Source organism: Netta rufina, assembly GCF_964035555.1.
Source record: "Netta rufina genome assembly, chromosome: 3".
Lineage (NCBI taxonomy): Eukaryota > Metazoa > Chordata > Aves > Anseriformes > Anatidae > Netta > Netta rufina.
The window spans coordinates 63,381,726-63,402,041 of NC_140125.1; the positions used below are offsets into that span (position 1 = coordinate 63,381,726).

The window sequence follows — 20,316 nt, forward strand, 5'->3', positions numbered from 1 at the left end:
AGCATCAGCTATCTGTATCAACTTCACCCTTTCTAATTAAACAGTTTTAGCACTTATTTCCCAATAGGTGTACAATCATTCCTTTTACACTGAATGTATTACTTATATTTTCTCAACTACACAAACAACTGAGAAAACGGTATACTGCTTCATCGAGGAAAACTGGTTTAATAACAGATGTAATGAACTTTATTTCATAAAACCTGAAATAATCCTGAAATTTGAGCATTAAATTGGACTAAACAAATATAACCCATATTTTAAAGATGAAAAACCTTTATAAAGCATTTATGCAAGAAAATGAGTTTTTATTGGGTTATAAATTTCTCAGTATGCTAAATCAGAAAATACACGTTCTAGAAATACAAAACATCAGATATTAATTTCCTGCAACAGCAAAAATTAGAAACACACATTCTGCAGTAATTTCATTTCAAGTAGAAAAGATAATTTCAAATTTAGCTATGGTAAATCTCCATAGCTTAAACTCTAATATTCAGAGAAGTGGTTCTGAGAAGCCTTTACAATTGCTTTAGATTTTAACAATATTACATGAACTAAGTTATCAGGACTTCCTATATATAATTTTGCTTTTCACTAGTAGATTTTCTTTGAATTTGAAATAGCTATATAAAAAAAAAAGTACATGGTCTAGTTAATCATTTGTTTTGTGGCTGGCTGATGTAGAACTTGCAATAAAGATCAGAGGTTAATGTTATTCCCAGATGAGAGTGTCATCACCCTTACTAAGATCTGCAACATAGGAAGTATGCCAGAAAATGTTTTAGCTGGAAAACTAAATACAATTTCTTTGTATTTAGTAACTTTAAGTAACTTTAAGGGTAGAATTATCTGTCAAATTTGAAATCAAATACAATTCCTAATCTTGCAAGGTAAGAAAAAAAATCAACGTTGGATGATGTTACAGTCACAACCCACCAACCTACAATACATGTTGCAGTGCGTCATTGTACCCAAATCAGTAGTAGTGCTAGTAGGCTAAAAGAGGCCCATTACTGAATTCCTTTAAAGCCAGTTTCCCTACCTGAGAATTACATATTTACATTATTATTTTCTAGTCTGCAGAAATGTGGTGACTTCCCCCCCCCCCCCCCCCTGCAGTCACATACCTTTATATTGGCTCAAGTACATACCATAGAATCGTTACGGTTGGAAAAGACCTCCAAGATCATCTGGTCCAAACTTCAACCTCCCACCAATATCACCCACTAAACCATGTCCCGAAGCACAAGGTCGAGCCTTTCTTTGAACACCCCCAGGGATGGTGACCCCATCACCTCCCTAGTCTACTCTTTGTAAGAAGAAATGTCTCCTAATTTCCAACCTGAACCTCCTCTGGCACAACTTGAGGCCATTCCCTCTTGCCCTATCATGTTTTAATTGCACTAAAAAACAACATGCATCATAAATGTTACTAAAATTTTAAACGTGTGAAATATCCTTGGAAAGAAAAATAATGCAAGAACTGTGAGTCTTTCAATCATTGATTTGAGAACTCATGCAGTCAGAAAAAAGTCCTTCTTTATCATACTACAATCATCATATTAAGAACAAGAAATCCACAAGATGACTCCTGAAAATTATTTCCACAAATAAATCCACAGTCGCATATACTACAACTGCAATTGCAATTACCTGAATTTAAGTAGTCCAAGGAACTTCAAAAATCTGAACTAAATTCAAGAAGTCATCCCAACCAAAACAAAGATTAGGTAGTAGATAAGAGGATGAGATGGGAGTGAGGGTGAGAATTTCCTTTGGGGCTGTAGGGAGAAAAATCAATTATTACACTACTTACTCCTGTAGGCTGAAATATCAGTCCATCCACTTCATGGCTAACTTCTCTAGCAAAACTTCCTTCCAGGAGCTGCAGAAGAGAAGAAAAAAATACATTTTTTTTCCCCATAGAGAAACATGTCACTCACAAGATCTTATATCAAAGTGGATCATTTCAGGGCATTGTCCAAAATTCTCCTTTGGCATACTGCTTAACTGGGGAATAACCCATTACCACTGATACAATACTGTAAAACCAACCACCTGAATCAACACAGACCTAGCATATTCCATTTTACAGTCAGAAAGACTCTAAATTTCATACGGAGGTGAACACATCCATCAAGATGCATTTGCCATAGAAAAAACCATCTCCCTAAAGAAACTAATGAAACCAGCTAGTCGAGAGTTATGAAAACGGATCATATACTTCCATGTCAAATTACAACCTGCCAAAGGAAAAACGAGTAACTAGTGAGAACCACAACTGACAAGTAACAGCAAAAAATGGGACAATTGCCAAAATACCTCCTTACTAATTTCAGTTTGTTTTACTGCAGAGATGAAGAAACTGTCAAAGTTCTAGGCTGATAAACTCTGACATGTAAGGCACCACGTGGTCACAAAACATAGCAAATGCATCTGAAAACCACAGGCAGTTTTTAAAGCAACGTTTTAGCCTAGATTGTTAGCTTTCTGCCACTTCCTTTGTACAGTCCAATTTCAGTCAAAGAGCCACTGCCTAAATTATTCAAATGAAGTATCAACCTCTGCCCTCAGTAAAGGGCAAAAACATGAAAGAAGTCAAGAATTAACATTTGTGTGTTACTGCAGGTTGAACAAGTCAAAGCAGTGCAGCTAAACACTTAATAAATCAAAAGCTTGATGGGCACATATTTTAAACAGTACTTAAAAATATAAAGTATAATAATTTATAAAAAAAAGTCTATACAAGCTAATTCTTCTGGGGATAACTTTCAAGGTTACGGTGCAGTTCCAAAATCTACTAGCCAATGGGAAATCTGTAATAAGAATACACTTGATATTTACAAAGACATATGGGAAAGATTTCATTAAATTCAAGCACCAAAAAAACCCTCTCTCCAAAGTAGGAAAAAAAAAAGACTAAAAATAAAATACAAATTTCGAGTTATCTATGACTATCCTTTTAATAGGTACATTTCTAGCTAGCTTCTTCCCAGGCTCTAACCAAACCAGCAAGCAAAAACCCTTATAACTTCTTAGAAGAACTATTTGAGGAGATGGCTATTTCAGCATTGGAGCTTACATAAACTTCATCATTTAGTCCTTCCCAAAATACAACTTAAGAATAGAGAAACAATCTTTTAATCTGGAGTTTACCACTCTTTAAGGTAAAACACGGAGTTATTATCAAGCACTCCTTCACCTGTAGCTCTCTCCACTCTGTCCTAACCAAGGTTATAGAGAATTAAAGCACTTCTACAAAATCCATAAATGGGAGGAAAAAAAAGCTATTTCAAAAAATATCTATATTTAACATTTCAAAAATACCTTCTGGTATTCCTTTTTATTCCCAGCCCTACAAGAATTACAAAATGTGAGGGATTCCTTCTCATCAACTTGACATCCAGTTTCAGATTTCCTAGAGACTTGAACTCATTCCCTCATTTTGGAGTTCCACGGTCATCCTATTAAGACATCTCTCCTCAAGTGTCAATTATGCATCAAAGACAAAAGGATTTTAAAGCCAGAACAGATAATTAAATGTCTTTGTGCTCCCGGTTATTCTGGGTTCATTCTCATTAGGTCGATTACAAGTACTTCAATTATAACATTCTAGAAAAAAAAATTACTAGAAAAGATTGGAAGGAAGGGAATGGAAATTGTATCGGAGCTTCTTCCCACATACTTTTTCTTCAGAATTAAACTAGAGCTCATCTGTGAAGAGCAGAATATACATCTATTGAATACTGCAGAAAGTTTGAAATGACAGGAGAATGAGCAGAAAAGGAACGTTTGACACATAAGCAAATATTTTTGACACCAGGAACGTAATTGATGTAAGGTTTTTAGGTTTATGAACTTAAAATGCAGATAACATGGTTTATCTTTTAAAAAATGATGTTCAATTTTCCACACACGTTAAAATTTCTAATTAAGTTGAACAGTCTTTTTAATCGGCACCATGATAAATGGCACACCTGCCTGGCTGGGATGACTGCCAGGGATCAGATAAAATGCAATGCATCTCAATGTCATTTCATAAAAGATGGGTAAATGATGCGTGCAAGCCAATTCTTCTGCCCTGTAGCCTCATGGCATGTATTTCCACCTGTGAAACCCTTTGTTCACTTCTCACAGCTTCTGTAGGTATAGATATATATGAAGCATATATTCTTGCTACAGTTTGCTATTTAAAATCTTCCAATTCTCATTTTTTAATTTTAAAGTGTTTGTATATCTAATAATAGGCACCTGATAAAAAGAAGAGTATAATCACATGAAACGACTGGAGCTGCACGAGGAAAAGGATTTCTCCTTGCTTTTGAGCCATAGAGGTCAGGAGCAGCCATACGTCACCAACAGCAGCACCGATAACCTGTGACACTGATTTTGCTAAAACACTCCATCAGTCAGCAACATTTCTGGAGTGGCTAATTGAAGGATCGCGCTTTAGAGATCTCTCCGTAATTAACAATAAAGAAATCATTTGGCTCCTCCAGCAGGAAGAGGAGGAAAATTGGGTGCATACAAATTCCACACAGCCCTGGTAGCTTTTAGTCAGTGTTGCTGTAATTCTGAGGCTGACGCTTCTCATTCACCTAGTGAAACTGTTGGGGATACAGAAACAAATGACTTTGCATTTTGTAACACAAGACAAATGTATGTCCATTTGCCTTGCTTTTTCAATCTCAGACCTGCTACACGCTTCATTCAGCTTTCAGTCAAGCTACAGCAGTTCTGCATGCACCTGTCCTGAAGCAGTTTTTCAGAGCCATCTCCACATTGGTGCTCATCTACCTGTTCAGGCTGGGAAAGGGAACAAACCTTATTCAAGAACGTTAGATCCATAACCAAACCAGCAATTGAATTGTCAGCTAACCAGAATTTGAAGTGCCTTCAGACACGAGCATCCTGTCATGCCCAACTTCACAGAGCCAACATCTTAACTGAGGCAAGTTGCAGCCCAACTTCAAGGAGGATCACTTCATCTCATGATTACAGCCTTCAGCACAGGACTACAAAATAATTGGCACATCCTGAGAGCTGTCAGGTTCTGCAGACGTGGGTTCATAAATAGTAAATCCCTGTACAGATGCTGCAGACTTTTTTTCAAAGATATTATACAGTCTCTGGGAAATATTCCGTTGTTACCAGCACTAATAACTACCTTACCTGAGAGGAAACAATTACCATGGCTCTTTCCTTGCATTACTCTGAAAGAGATGGACTGTTCCGCTTATAAACCAGGATATTATTTCTGGTTTATTTTACATTAATTTGTTTCATCTTGTTTGCCAGCTTCTCTATTTTTTGGAATTACCTGCTCTTTTTTCAATAACAATTGCCTCACTAGCCCTCAATAGTCTCAGCTTAGTGCACCCCCTTTCACGAGGCCTTGATTTTCCAAGCTTAACGTAAAAATTAATTGCTGCCCGATGTATCGAAGACATCCCAGGAAGTTTTACATCCAAGTTGGGAGGCACAAATGTTTCCAAATGTACAGGGTTTTAAAAGCATTCAATAAAACATATAAATGTATGTGAATTAATTATTCATATAATGAATGTTTGCTCTTTTTTTGTTTGCTAACTAACAAGATAAAGAAATTTCATCTCTATTATTACATATGGAAGTCTCTGAAGAAAGGATCTCTGAACAAGAAATCCAGTTAAAGATTTGTGTAACAAAACCACTGTTTCAATTACAAAGCCTTGATGAATTTAACTTAAACAAAAAAATGAAAAACCTGCTTAACTAAACAATTTTGCATAAAAAAAAAAGGATGAAAATCCGGATTCTTCCTTGTTAAGGGTTAAAGAAAAATACATCAAGAAGAAATCCTGGCTTTGAATGACACCTGAAATTCTATGGCATGTGTTATATGTCAAGTTCAGTTTAAGTTAAAATTACACAGAAATAGTTACTCAGATTCATTCCCACAAATGACAATTCCCACAAATAAATCAATAAAACTAACTAGCAGTGATGGGGCCATCATTCAAACTATTTACATTATAAACTCCAGCTTTCTAACATCACATTTTGAAAAGGAAGCCTCCTGAAAAAGAATTAAATGGGTTTGTTGGTGGGGTATAAGCTTCCTTTAAGATGATACTCAGTACCTGAAAAATACCTGAAATACTTATGAAAAATACCTAATATATGGTGGTACCTGAAAATACCACCAACTGCAGCTTCAGAGCAGATAAGCAAAATTTTCCCTGTAAGCTAAGTGTCAGAAGCATTATTTTATTTTTTTATTTTAAATCAGAGATAGTACCAAGAATTAAACAAGTGAAAAAGCATCCAATATACACTGGGAGGGGGAAGCTCCATATATTTATGATAAAACCCTTAAATTTTACACACAGAAGGAAAAAATGTTGTCTATCTCATATTTTACGAGAATTAGATTCCAAAATGAAATGTCAAGAGAAGTTTGGATTTGCCTTCTTTGATAAAGCAGATTCTTACTGGCACTGAAATTTCTATAAAAATATGGCAATGCTTTTAAACTAGTATTTAGTGACTCAGGTGAATGCACAGCCTTGAGAATTTACAGGAGCAAAAACCTTCTGAAAAATGGAGAAAAAAAAAAAAATCACAAAGTGAAGCCACTCAGACTTATCTATTTTCCATACTTGGGATACCACTCCCCTCACCTAGCTCTAACATCTGAATAAAACAGCTGACCCAAACAAAAACGGTGCAAATTAACAGGTTTTTGGGAGAAGGATCAAAGACCAAAGGCAATTCTACTCCTTCCTTCCCTCCCTGCCCTATCCATGCCATAGCCTAGATGACCAGTTTGGATCTACTTTCAGTCAGCTAGGAGGAGGGGATGAAACCCCATCCTCTCATGCCTATTAAAGTTACTCTTCAAATGATATGCTCAAGTCCCTGGTAATCTTTTGGAAAACTGTCCAGTCCCAAGCTATAGATAGCATGCAGTGATTGAGAGCCATGATCTTTGTTGAGTTGCTCCTATGGACTACTGCATCTACAATTGAAAAATCAATGCCTCTTTCTCATCAATTTTTTCTTGCTTCAAATTTTCTTCCTTGTTCCTCTACAGGTACTTAGGCAGTGACCAAGTCAAATAGAATCGTAGCATCATTAAGGTTGGAAAAGACCTCCAAGATCCCCTGGTCCAACCATCCCCCTACCACCACTGCCACCCACTGAACCATGTCCCTAAGCACCAGGTCCAGCCTTTCCTTGAACACCCCCAGGGACAGTGATGCTTCCAAGCAACTGTGAAGATCCTGAAAACACGGCCTATGATGCCCAAAGTGAGACTTGGCACACGGCTGCACAAGGAAATATTTTTTGCTCGCATCCAGTCACTCTAAGAGCTGTAAGTAGAATTTCCATGTGAACATTTATTTCCCACTTGCTAACATCAGTAATCCGTGCCTCGTTCATTCGATTTCATGCTTTCCTTTAAATCACCTTAAAAAAAACAAACGTTAAGTAGGTTTTTAATCAGTTTAACATGACCCGGTTTGTTCTGCATCGTTCTCATTACATAGCCAAACCATGATACGCTCCTTACAGTCAGAACAGTATTTAATATGTTAATTGAAGTGTATTTTATAGCAGGGTAAAGCCCAATTTCTCGATTATTCCTTGTATTTGGCTATACTTATCTTAGAAATTTTGATTTGTTAGGAAACCAAAGAGAAATGCAAGAAAGGAAATGCAGCCTGTTAACTCAAAGTAGAGTCACAAAACCATACTTTATTCTTACATTAATATGTAAAAAAAATAATGAACCTATAAACTATTTCTTGGTCCATGCTATTATTCTTAAATATGCAGAAAGACAGAGTAGGATCACAAAATGTAGACATTAAAAGTTTAAGTCCCTGAGAAAGCATTATCGGAGGAAATTTGATATGCTCACCAAGAAGCAACAAATATTGAAGAATAGGTGAAAAATGGTTTTAGTAAACCAGTGAAACGATCTACATTGCCTTAACTGCGTAAGGAACTGAAGTATGAACTTTGCGGTTGCTCATTACTTAAAATGAAATTTCATGCTCTTTGGCTGTATAATACAAACCGCATGAAAATCCTTCAAGAAATTATACTTAAAGCTCAAATCCTAGGTCTCACACAGCCATCCTCTCAAGATGTTAATTCAAGATATAAACAGAGGAAAGCTGTAAATGTTATTTTGTCTCTATAGAAGTGTGAGGGTTGAAAGCACTTTACGTTAACCAGTAACTCAGTACTAAACAGGAAGAATAAAAGTAAACTCCAAAGGCTCATCCATTTAACAAAATCACTGCAGTTTTGAAGTGTATTCTGTGGCAATAGCTCAAATATATTGTGATGAAAATTATACCAAACGACTGTCTGAAGAAGCATGGGAATTTTCTCATTTTTTAAGATTAAAAAATAAATACTTTTTATAAAATACTATTTTACGAAGAGCCTTTCAGTTTGTTAATTTAGTAGAAGCTCCGAAACCAAGCCTACTGCAAGACTAAAAGACTAAAAATAACCTCTTTGCCAAGTTAATCATACAGAACATTTTGGCTCAAAAGACATTAAAAACACCTAATTACTGCAATGGATTTGTTCCCTATAAGAATGAAAGGGGATAATGGGAGCAATGTGAGACTGATGTTCACTAATATGATCAAGAGACTAATTATTATCCATGAATCATTTGTAGCATTCAAAACTTGATTAATGTCAGGTCAAGTTTAACATGTGATAGGTTTTATTAGTAATGCTCGGCTATCCCACAGCTTGTCAGTTTAAGTGAGTGCCATCTGTTCCAGGCAGGAGTAGCCAAGAGTCCAAACAAAAGCAGAGTGGATACGACTGGTCACTGAAGGACATTTCAAGAGGTCCGTAAGGGAGCTGCGCTTGTGATTTTGAACACTAGGCCAGAATCCAGCACAAAAAAACACCTGCTCAAGATAGGACATTTGTTGCCCAGAAAGCAAGCGTGTAGGGTAAGCTTTCCTCATTTTCAAGTTTGACCAAAGGAGTGTTAGCACTACTGGCTCCAGCCTCACAGTATGATCACACTCCAGTACGAACAATTCTGTTGCAAGAGGAGAAAAAAATCTGTTGCAGGAATTGATGCATCATCTACAGTCCTTCATCACTCTTAGGAGTGCTTTCTTGTACGGAATACAGTACTTTACCCTTTAGAGCATCAGTCATGGTATTCAAGGGCATGTGGCCCGAACTAATGGCTCGTGCAGCAAAATAATGCTAGAAGATAATGAAACTGAAATCCATATTCCATGAGAAAATACTTACTGACAGTGCCAGGCTTGTTGAAATTACAGGTACCTACAAGATACTGATAACTACAAGAAATCTTTTTGCAATAGGCTCGCTTCCTTTGGTTTCCCAGCCCTCTGTGGGTGTCCAGCTTCACCAGCAGTCACCTCTCCCAGGCACAGCCCATTCCCAGCTCTTGCTGCGTGACAGGAGCTGCCCTGCTATTGTAAGAGCTCACCTGGTCGCTGCACTGAACCCTCAGCAGCTCTGTACTAATACCAGCAGGAGCAGCAAGGCTGAAGTAACATGAAGAGGCAACGGGCAGGTGCATGCACAGAGAGGAAGGAGACTGACCTCATTCCATCTGGGTTTACTCTCCTCTGCTCTAAACCTAGACATTCAGCAGCAATGCAGAAAGAAATATTTATTTACCTCACAGCTACAACAGCCCCTTCAGATGTAATGTAAACATGCTCTCATCCAGACAGCAGATGAAGCTGAAAGACTGAAGATTCAAGGCTGCCACTAACACGATTTTTGTTCTGTACTTCAGCTCCATGCTTTAGCTCTGTTTTGTGGCTAAGGGCAGGACGTGCAGGGCTCCCAAAGATTCCTTGATGCCTTCACATCGAAGCCAAACCCTCTGAAGATTCGGTGCTTGTAGGCCACAGAACATAAATAACGCTGTAATTCAAAGAACCACAGCGACAGCTTCTTCCTTCACCATTTGCCCCTGTAATTTTGCAGACAAGGATGCAACCAACAGTACCTACATTCTTTGTTTCTTCTGAAAAAACAGACCAAAAAAAAAAAACCACAAGTATTCCACAGACTGGCTGCTGCTGGTTTCACAAAGGATTGTTACAGGCTGCTTCTTTCAGAGGACTTAAAGCCAGAGAACCCATATACCTTATCCGAAGCCTGCTTCATCTTCTCTAGCCCCCCCTCTACGAGATGTAAAGACAAGCATTTTCCAGATGTAAGATTAGCTGCAAGTTACTGCAGCCTGTGATGGGATGCAACCTCTGACATGGAGAAGGTGAACCCACCACACTGTTGAGTTCATTAACCAGTCCCAAAGGAAAAAAAAATGCTGTAGTGAATGACAATAAAACATACGTGGGGGTGGGGAGGGAGAAGGGAAAGGGAAGGAAGGAGGAAACATGCTTGCTGGTTGTATTTTTTTAATCTGGTTTTGGTTTTACAGCTACCTTATTAACTGCATTCTCTACAGCTGCTACTAACACTGGCTGTATGCTGTGCTCCTTCTTATTTGCACAGGGAAACTCTAAAAAAAAAAAAAAAAAAAAAAAAAGAAGTAGAGAGCAGACCACAAGAGTGCCACTGAGCTACCACCAGTTTGCTGCTTCTGAGTGAGCAAATCCAAAGGTCACGCACCTAATATATTCAAAACAATACCCAAGAATAACACGAGCGCTGTGTGTGCTAATGCTTAATTTGACAGCACATCTGCATTACTGAATTCAAAATAAGCATTAGGCATTTCTCCCTGTCAATCTCTTCTCAGAAGCACAATTGAGAAATTGACATCAATTAACTAAGATGTTTCCAAATGCTTCTTTCAAATAAGAGAAATAGGCTGCTACGAGAAAGTTTAATTGACTTTTGTGATAGCTTCAAAATGGGATAAACACTCTCAAGGCTAGGAAGGAATGCTGCTGCCGAACAGCAATGGTCTTTCAAGCATATTTTACCTGATGAAATAAAGCGGTGTATACTGCACAGCTTATCCATTTAATTTATTGTGCTCTTTCCAGTTCTCTGTTTCAACCTGTGAAGTAATTCAGTTCTTTCTTTTAGGGCTTAGGACTTGGTCCACAACACCTTCCCCCACCCAGTGATGATGGTGAGGGGTGTCAACACATCCTGCGTACCTGGGAGAGCACAGCTGCCTGACACTGGAGTCCTGCTGGGGCTGGAAGAGGTTTCACAGGTGCCATTAGCAAATTCTTAGAGCTATTTACACATGATGTACATGTGTACAGATGAACATATGTGCAACCAAACGTACACATGGCAGAGAATCTGTAGTCTGCCTTACCCTATGTCCTCAGCTGAGCAAGGGTCTCCCCACCCACTATAGCTAAGAAGCTCACCAGTACTCGTTTTGATCAAATTCAGCTTCTGTCAAAAGCTCTTCTGATGTCAAAGGAACAAGTGACATTGGATTGAGTGCAAGGCCTTACAAATGTGGCCAAGTACATTTTAATTAGTTCTCTAAATGATCTTCAAACATCATAAAACTGATAAGGTTTATTTGTTATCCAGCCCCTGTGTAAACTGCCATAATATAATCCGATCTCTGCTTATCAAGAAATTGGACAGACCCATTTTAATTAAATCAGATAATTAAGGATGATGTTTTATTATGCATTCCCACTAAGACTCATGAACAAAGCCAAATTTGTATACACAATAATTCAATTAACTATAAAATGGATATTCATGAATACAAAGTCTTTCGTACATTTACTGTTGCGATGCCTGCTTCAAAGTGGGCCAGTGTATTCCACGGGGCCCCAGCGCGACGGCTGTAACACAAACATTAAGATTTAACATTATATTCTGGATATTTAAAAACATCTGATTCTTCGGCTATGCAATGGCACTTGAGGGCTTAATTTGCTACAAAGTTGAATTAAAATTTGCCATGTTATGGCCATAACAGTAAAATGCTCCAATTTTAATATTTCTGAATTAAAAAGATTAATTTTGCACAGGATTTTTTTTTTTTTTTTGCAGCACTGGGCATAAAACAAGAAAAGGAAGAGCTAGCAGGGATGCCTTGCAACCTCGCATCCTAACAAACTGCTTTAAATTTCACCCCCCACCTTTACCATTTTCTTTGTGCCCTTATTCATTTTATCCAAATTAAGCGCACGTCTCCGGCAAACCCTTCCAACAGGAGCAGGCTGACGGCTTCCCTACGGAGCATATTGCCAGGAGGCAGCTCGGGAAAGTGACAGGCTGTGAAGTGCTCCAGCGGACAATATTAAACAGTTGCCCCTCAATTAATGAGTGGAGTGACCCACTCAGTCACCACAGCTGAGTCCTCTGGCTAATTCAGAGGACAGCAGATATCCCAATTCCATTCACCATACCAGGATACCAACTAGTAATTAGCTCTGAACAGATTTGCATTTTCCCAGTTTTGGTCATAAATCACAAAACTGAAAAAACAGAAGTCAGTCAGACATCTATAGGCATTTCTCCTACAGCTGTATGACTTCCATTGCCCAAAACATGTACTGTTCATTGTGCACCAAATACAATGCTTCATCCATATGCTCTTATTTTTCTGCTAGTTTCAGTGTTTTCTTTCCCACACTAAAGTTTCAAGAGTCGAATTTAATTACATATTCCACATCTGCATTGCTGTATATTAATTTAACTTGTACCACTAGCATGGCCCACTAGTTAAGAAAATAGCCCTTCAGGAAAATACTGAAGAGTGTTTGTTTTAACTTCACTAGGTCATTTCCCAAAAAACGTAACTGATGTGTGAATGATTTCTTAAACCAAAAGCAAAAAAACGGTTTCCTTTTTTCTCAAACCAAAATTATGCTGTGCTGAAATATTATCGTTGACCTTCAACATCACAAATAATAATAATCAAAAGCAAGTAGCCTAATCCTCTTTTGTTAACTCTAGGAAATGAACACAGATTCTTGGTCATGAATGGATCTCCTCAAGAGCTCCATCAGAGCAAGGAGACTAAGAGTTAGCCACAGACAATTTTTTTTTTTTTGTAGCATGACTTAAAACCTCTTGGTGTAAACCTGGAAGACCTGGCTCTTGACACCATTACACTTCCAGCTTGTGTTCCTTGAGCAAAGAAATCAAAGTTGATTTCACTTATCTGCTATGCCAGGCTTTGGGCAGCACACAAGACCTTCACAGTGAAGCCTTTCCCTCACCTGGGCCCTCCACACAGTTTTGTGGGGACTAAGTAGGTTTTCAAGGGGAGATACAGTCCATGAGCTGCTTTATGAACCTGATATCTGATACTACAAGAAAAAAAAGCCCACCCAGTTCCAGCCCCCTGCCATGGGCAGGGACACCTCCCCCCAGCCCAGGTTGCCCAAAGCCCCATCCAGCCTGGCCTTGAGCACCTCCAGGGATGGGGCAGCCACAGCTTCTCTGGGCAGCCTGTGCCAGGGCCTCACCACCCTCAGTGAAGAATTTCTTCCTAATATCTAATCTAAACCTATCCTTTTTTAGTTTAAGACCATTACCCCTTCTCCTATCATTATCTACATGAGTAAAGAGTTCCTCTCCATCCTTAAAACTTCCTTAATGTAAAGATTCAATATATAGCACGTTTCTATTTGATATCACCAGAGGTAGTCTAAACCAGATAAGAAGAGTTTAGGAATTGTTTGATACTGAGAACAGACCATGAAGTCCATCTTGATCACAGAAGTAAGATTCGTAGATTTTGACCACCTGAGCTATGCCTGACAATGGAATAAATACTTCCACTGAAATTTCCAAACAGTGACAAAGAGGTGGTAGCATTTAATCACAAAAGCATGGCTCCCACTGACATAAAAACACCTCTCAGGAAGATGTCTTAGAAAAAAAAGAAAAAAAAAAAAAAGAGGGAAAAAAAGCATTAAAAAGTTTTACAGGATCACAGTGCAAATGACAAAGTACTTTTATGCAGGCCCAGTAGAGAGGAAACCAAGGACTGATCTAGAATGATACTGAAAGAAGAGAAAGAAGTATATTCCTTGCTTTAACGGGTATGTAGTTTTGAGATGAAAACTAACTATTTAATAATTCTCTCAGACTTAGAAATACCTGATAATGCACTGACAGCTGGAGCAGGTTAAGGAAGAAGGCCCAAGCACTGGTGACAAAACCCCAACCTGACGGGCTATGCAATGGAGAAAAGCGCCCCTTCTCTGCACTGCAGACAGCAAAGGAACACCCGGAGGCAGCTGGAACCCTCGCCACTCCTGGCCTACAGCATCCCTGCTTACCCTCATGCTCCTACAGCCAGAAATTACTCTCACTGAGCAGGACCCATCGTCACCCCAGGGCTGCAGCTGGCTGCATGAAACAGCTCCAGTTCAAGCGCTGAATTTTAAGTGGTAGCAATCTACATCCAGCTCAAGAGCCACAGTTCGGTTGTTTACTGCACATTAAAATTTACAAAGCTCCCACTTGGTCTGGTTTGTTGTCCTTACCTTTAAAACTCACAGGATAGATCGTTTTGAGAAGTCAGTCTGACGGACTACACGCTGGGATACAGGACAGCTGCCAGCTGAAGATTTTGCATCCTAAAATAAATGAGGCAGCATCCTTCCAGCTTCTCATTCACCAGTGGTTTACTAGGCTCATTGGGTCGACCATTACATGTATTTACGGGAAGAAAAGCACTGGGATGATTTGACTGAGAACAGCCACCAGCACAAAAGCCTCTAGGAGTGGAGTGAGGCACTGCTGCTCTTACATTTGACTTCTGATTTTCATGGTGGAGCGGGGCTAAGTGAGGTAGAAACGTACAGAGTAAAGAAATAAAAGCAAATAGAAACAAAATGGTAGAGGTGGAGACGGGTTAGGGGATAATTAAAAGGAGGTGAGATGGTAACCAGGCCAAAAACCTGGAACCTAACAGATGGAGCAAGGGCTATGGTGTAGGCCGGACACCGCCAAGTGACTGCCAGCTCTGGGTGAGAAAATGCAGGATTGGAAGGTGAGCCGATTAAGCTACTCCTTAAGGCATAGAAAACAAAAACAAAAGCAGAGGAAACAAGTCTTCTTGGCACAAAAACCCCTCCAGATGGTACCATGCTCTCTCCACCTAGATACGGGATTCAAAATGCCCAATAAATACACAGATTATTTGACACTTCTGCTGATGCCATTCCTACCACTGATTTTTTTCAGCTTCTATCCCATTTCTGCAAACCTTCACCAGTTTTTTTTGTCCACAGGCTACTTGGTGACACCAGACGGGGCTCTGAGGTCGTTCACAGTCAGTTCTGAGCTAGCAGCTCTCTAGTCATGCAGAAGTGAGTTACATCCACGTATCCTGCCTTTTTCAGGCCCTCATCTGATTGACTTTTACCACACAGATAGTGGATATTGCTGTCTCACTTGCAAAAACACGTCACTCCAACATCAGCAAGTCGTGTACTCCTATAATCTTCTTCATCATCAAAGCGGTGCATAGCCTCTTAGCTTTCCAAAGCATACCACCTCAACAGTGGCTGTGGTTTTTTATTGGTACAACTTTTTTAAACAGTCTGTTTCCTAACCACAACAAAGGCAGTTTCCCCCAGAATAAAAATGAAAATCCAAAATGTCAAAAAACAAAAAAACCCACAGCACAAAACCTTAACATAAACAAAACAAAATTAAACGAACAAAAACCCAAGCAAAGCAGGGGTACAAAGTCTGTCAGTTCACAGATTTGACTGAAAACTTTCAAGAAGACCCTAGACCATTTAATCTTCTAGCAGGGGTTACTCACCTTCATCCTAATCCCTCCAGGACCAGCTGTCATTTTAAGATCAGATAATAGTCTAAGAACTGACAACTCCTTGATATACGGCATGCTAGCATTTGAAAAAGGTTGTGCATTTGACCTGTGTCATTGTTTAACCTTTAGCCCTATTGTTCCATTGAGGCAGATCGGCACAATTCTCCACGGGACCATACAGAAAGAAACTTTTTTTTTTTCCAGCCCTGCTAGACACTGGACAGCCTGCTAGACAGCCCTGCAGTCGCTGGACACTAGGCTTCAGTAATGACATCCAGGCTGTGACTGCCCACACAGAAAAGCTTTGCAGAAGAACTACAGATCAGCTTCAGCAACAAAAAAACTAAAAGACTAAGCTGTGTTTAGTGATTCTTTGATTATAGAAGCAGACCAATTTAGTGACACTGTTTCCTCCATCAATATCAAAGTTCAGCTGGGGAAACATTTTTAGTCGCCTGGGTGCAGGCTGCAGATTCTCAGGATCTCTCTTTCTTTTCCTCCTGTTACCATCAAACCTCTCTCTTAATAAGAAGCAGCAGAAGTCCATCAAAACATCTTAAAATAAAGTTGAAGACAATATTGCAAAGATATAGCCCTCATTTCCAAGACCTAGTACCAACAACAAATGCCAAGGCAAAACTGTGAACGCTGCCATAATACTTCTTAACTGCAACATTAAAAGTGCATTTCATTTCACAATAAATTGATTTTCAGATTCAGAAAGAAGAGCCATTACCCTTCAAACTCTGCTATTAAAGAACTAAATCCATAACTTTAAGAACTATTTCATTATTGGACATAGTGTATAGCATAGTACAAAGTTCACTGCTGTTTCAAGTAATTACTTTCACATTTTCACTGAAAATAACTAAACCTATGTGGCAACATCATTTCTCCTGGTATAACTAATAGCAGAGTAAGTGGCTAAATATTTTAAATACAGTGCTGAGACTCCTGGCCTTTTTTCTTTTTTTTTTTTTTTTTCCAGTATTCTTCCTACAATCCTCCCAAGCACACGGCCAGTTACCCATCCGTGGTATTATTAAGAAGAAGAATGGCCAGCACTGGCTTTAAGTCTGGAACACCGGAGCTTAACTCAGTCCCCAGAAAGGATTGATGGAGTGAGGCTGTGAAAAGAGGGCTAACAATGTTTACTTTGGAGAGATTTAAATTTGTTTCCAGGGAACATATTTCAAGAAGTGAAGCGTCTCCAAACAGAACTATGTGATGTGTGGTTCCAGCTGAGGGAATTCAGAAGTACACTTGATTCTTTTCTTGACCCTAAGCAAAAGACAGCTGTGTTACAAGAAAATCCAAGCAACACTGCCGATGATACAATCTCCTGTTTATACCTATTACTCCAGGCACTCAGACTGAGACATCTGAGTCACCCAGTACGCACATTCCCCGCTTCTCTTCAGGCTGCCTGAGGAGTACAAAGCTTAAGGCACATCTCTCTCCAAATCTTCTTCTGATAATCTGGGATTTTGTAAGACTGAAGGTCGGACTACAAAATGTGTACACGTACTGCACATGAAGGATGTCCAGCCTCTTTTCCATCAAAGTGTACATTGGCTTGTCACTCAAAAGGCACAATTATAAAGTATCACCTAGCTAAGAAGCTAAATTTTAGTCCCAGATAAACTGCAGGATCACCTTCAAAACATAGTACCTGAGGCAAACTTCAAGAATGGCAAAACTCCTGCTGAAATTGCGCAAAATACTCCAAGGGATTTTATGTTGAACATATACGTGATGAAAATGCCATTAAAAGAGGCTACGTCTGCTTCTCAAATCTTGATAAGTTGCATTCTGACCAGTGATATGGGCTTTCCACTTTTGCAGTCAAATATTCTGGTGCAATCAGAGATTCAGCTCATCTCTGGCCAAAGGCTGCTGTGTGCTTTGATCCCCCTGTGCAAAAAGAAGGATCCCTCTGGGGGTGACTCGAGAAGATGCATCTTCTGTCAGTGAAGCACAAGAGCTGGGTGTAGGGAAGAAACCCACACTTACGAAAACACACACTTCTCCTGAGATCCCGCAAGGGTGCCAATCTTTAAGGACCTCTGGTCAAGAAAGCAAGGAACCTGTTTGATCCCAAGAAGAAAGGACTCTGCTGTTCTCGGAGAGGAACAAGCCAAACAGCTAATTAAATAGAAGGAAAAGATCTACCTGAGTAGGTCCCCTTTGTCTGTCCTTTAGCGTTCACTCAACTGCCACCGTCTCTGGAGATGGATTGATGGATATGCTGAGTCAGTCGGAGCATGAGCAGATTCAGCAGCTAGGAGGAATTCCCTGGCTCTCTCCAGACCCTTGCTGTGCTGAACACAGAGTTGGTAAGCCCTACCAAGACATTTGTCATTGATGCTACAGAAACCCAGCCTGTTCTCTCCGCTACGCTAATGAGGTGTTCATAGCTGTGAGTACACTTGTTGCTATAGTTGCAGAGAGGACTGAATAAACACAGGAAAAAGATCTCCAGCAATGTGATACTATTTTTAAATGGTCCTTTTTCAGGACAGGATAACACTTCTAAACAATAGCCTGCTCTGACCATGTGTAATTAAGCATTCTGTTCACGAAGCTGTGATGAGTAGGAAGATGCCACCTTGTGTCATTATCCTAAGGCAGTGTTAGAGAATCACACGCTCATCAAGTTCACAGACCTAATGAAATGGAAATTGTATTTTTGACATAGCAACAATATTTGAAATAGATTTGATTTGAAATAAATTTTTAATCTATAGAGTTCCCTTAAGCAGTATTAGAGTTCCCTTTATCAGTATTGCCTTAGATAAAGCTCCTCATTGATGCTGGCAGTGCTACCTGAAATTCCCTACAGTTATAACAGGCTGTACAAACAACACTTGGAGATCAACATAAAACTTTCTTACTGAAAACAATAATCAGAATTAAAGCCTCATTAGTTGTTCTTTTTTTTTTTTTAATTATTATTTTTCATTTCACTATACAGCAGTCACTTCAAATCAGGACAAAGATTGCTTAAAACATACCTCATATGTTGTACAAAAATAAAACATAAAAGCCTATGGTTATTTCAAATTCAGAATGCATTAAAGCTTTAGAGCCCGCCCTGGTTGTCACCTCAAAAAAAAAAAAAAATCACCACTCCCATCCCCTCAAAAGAGGCAATAAACCTAAATACCCCAATAAATTTAAAACATCCAGACAGTATTATCTCAAAGATGATTTTAAAGCAATAACGCTTTGGGGTGAGAATTTGTTCATTGAACTGCATCATAACCTGAAACGCAGATTGCAATGTCCTTATGGTTTTATCTGGTACTGCAGACTTACTGCTGTCTTCAAACAATGCTTCTTAAAAGTTTCAGATAAGTAACAAAAAGCAAAGAGACCCATCCTTCACATTTTTAGATGCCCTGCTCTCAAACCACTACTTCACTACTGTATCTGTTTCAAAGGTGTATCATTGCTTATAAAAAGCAGCAAAACCCTCAGAGGAAAAGAAGCCCTCAGAGAAAGAAAAAAGTGCCATGTAACTGTTGTGCAAAGCCATTATTGAATTTTACTCTCATTTGAAGTTATGTGACAAAAAGAGAGCCACTGAAACAATTTTTTTTGTTGTTGTTAATAAAAACATAATCTTTCATAATGTGCACTTCAATAAAACCCACAACATTATTCTTACTTGCTTTATTTTCTTACCAATTTCGTCTATTATGTGTGTAGAGTAAGTGAATCATAAATGTTTGAAATAATTAAAACAAGAATAAAAGAACCAACTTGCTCTGTACTGCCAGGTAACTGTCCTTCTCCTGCTCTCTCTGTGTATCTCTAACTACTCCATTCAGTAACATCTTTTAATAATAATAAAAAAAGGACTAAGAAAACTAGCCAGAAAACTGGTTCACTCCATAATTCAGAAGTTAATCAAACCTCATGGCAAAGAGAAGCATAAAAAGAAAAAGAAACTCTTGTCCAAGCATTAGTGTCAAAAGCAATTATTAATTTATTATGAAACAAATTCTAGTCCTGTATAATTTCATTTTCCTCACCAATATATTTGATGCTTTACTGGTGGGTAATGAGATAGTCACTATCTTGAAGAATTTGTACTCAAGGGTTGGGAGAGGAAGAGGAAGAGCAGTAAACACCATCATTTCTTCGCTGACTTCGAACAATGCTGCAGTCAGAATTATTAAAATCCAATACATGGACAATTAAGAAACCTCATTTAGATAGGAAAAAGAACGTACTTAAGCATAATTTTCATTTCCTACTCTTTCTGGGAAGCAGATGATCATTTCAGTAGTCATCTTTTGGCTGGTTCTAAGCTGTACCTCACAGAGCTGCAGTACAAAGTATATTTTGATGAATTTCGAACTTTACCTCTTAACAGGAACCAACTCTTAACAGATAGGCTGTCAGCATTTAACAATTTCATCTGTAAAACAATGATTAGATATACCTAGCCAGAGCTTTGTTTATAGATATGTTTTACCCAGAGAGCTTTCTAGGAATGCTTCCGGGCACGTTCTCCCATGATTTTTAAATGAGGTTAAATAACCTGCAAC

At 38.8% G+C, this 20,316-nt stretch overlaps 1 protein-coding gene across 2 annotated transcripts in view; it reads right to left on the reverse strand.

The window, feature by feature from the left end:
- Positions 1-20,316, reverse strand: part of RNGTT (RNA guanylyltransferase and 5'-phosphatase) — a 179,383-nt gene that overhangs the window by 86,180 nt on the left and 72,887 nt on the right. For both annotated transcript variants that reach the window (XM_084284969.1, XM_084284970.1), the window contains exon 12: positions 1,820-1,888. In XM_084284969.1, coding sequence (XP_084141095.1) covers positions 1,820-1,888 — 69 coding nt within the window. The remainder of the gene's footprint in view (positions 1-1,819; positions 1,889-20,316) is intronic.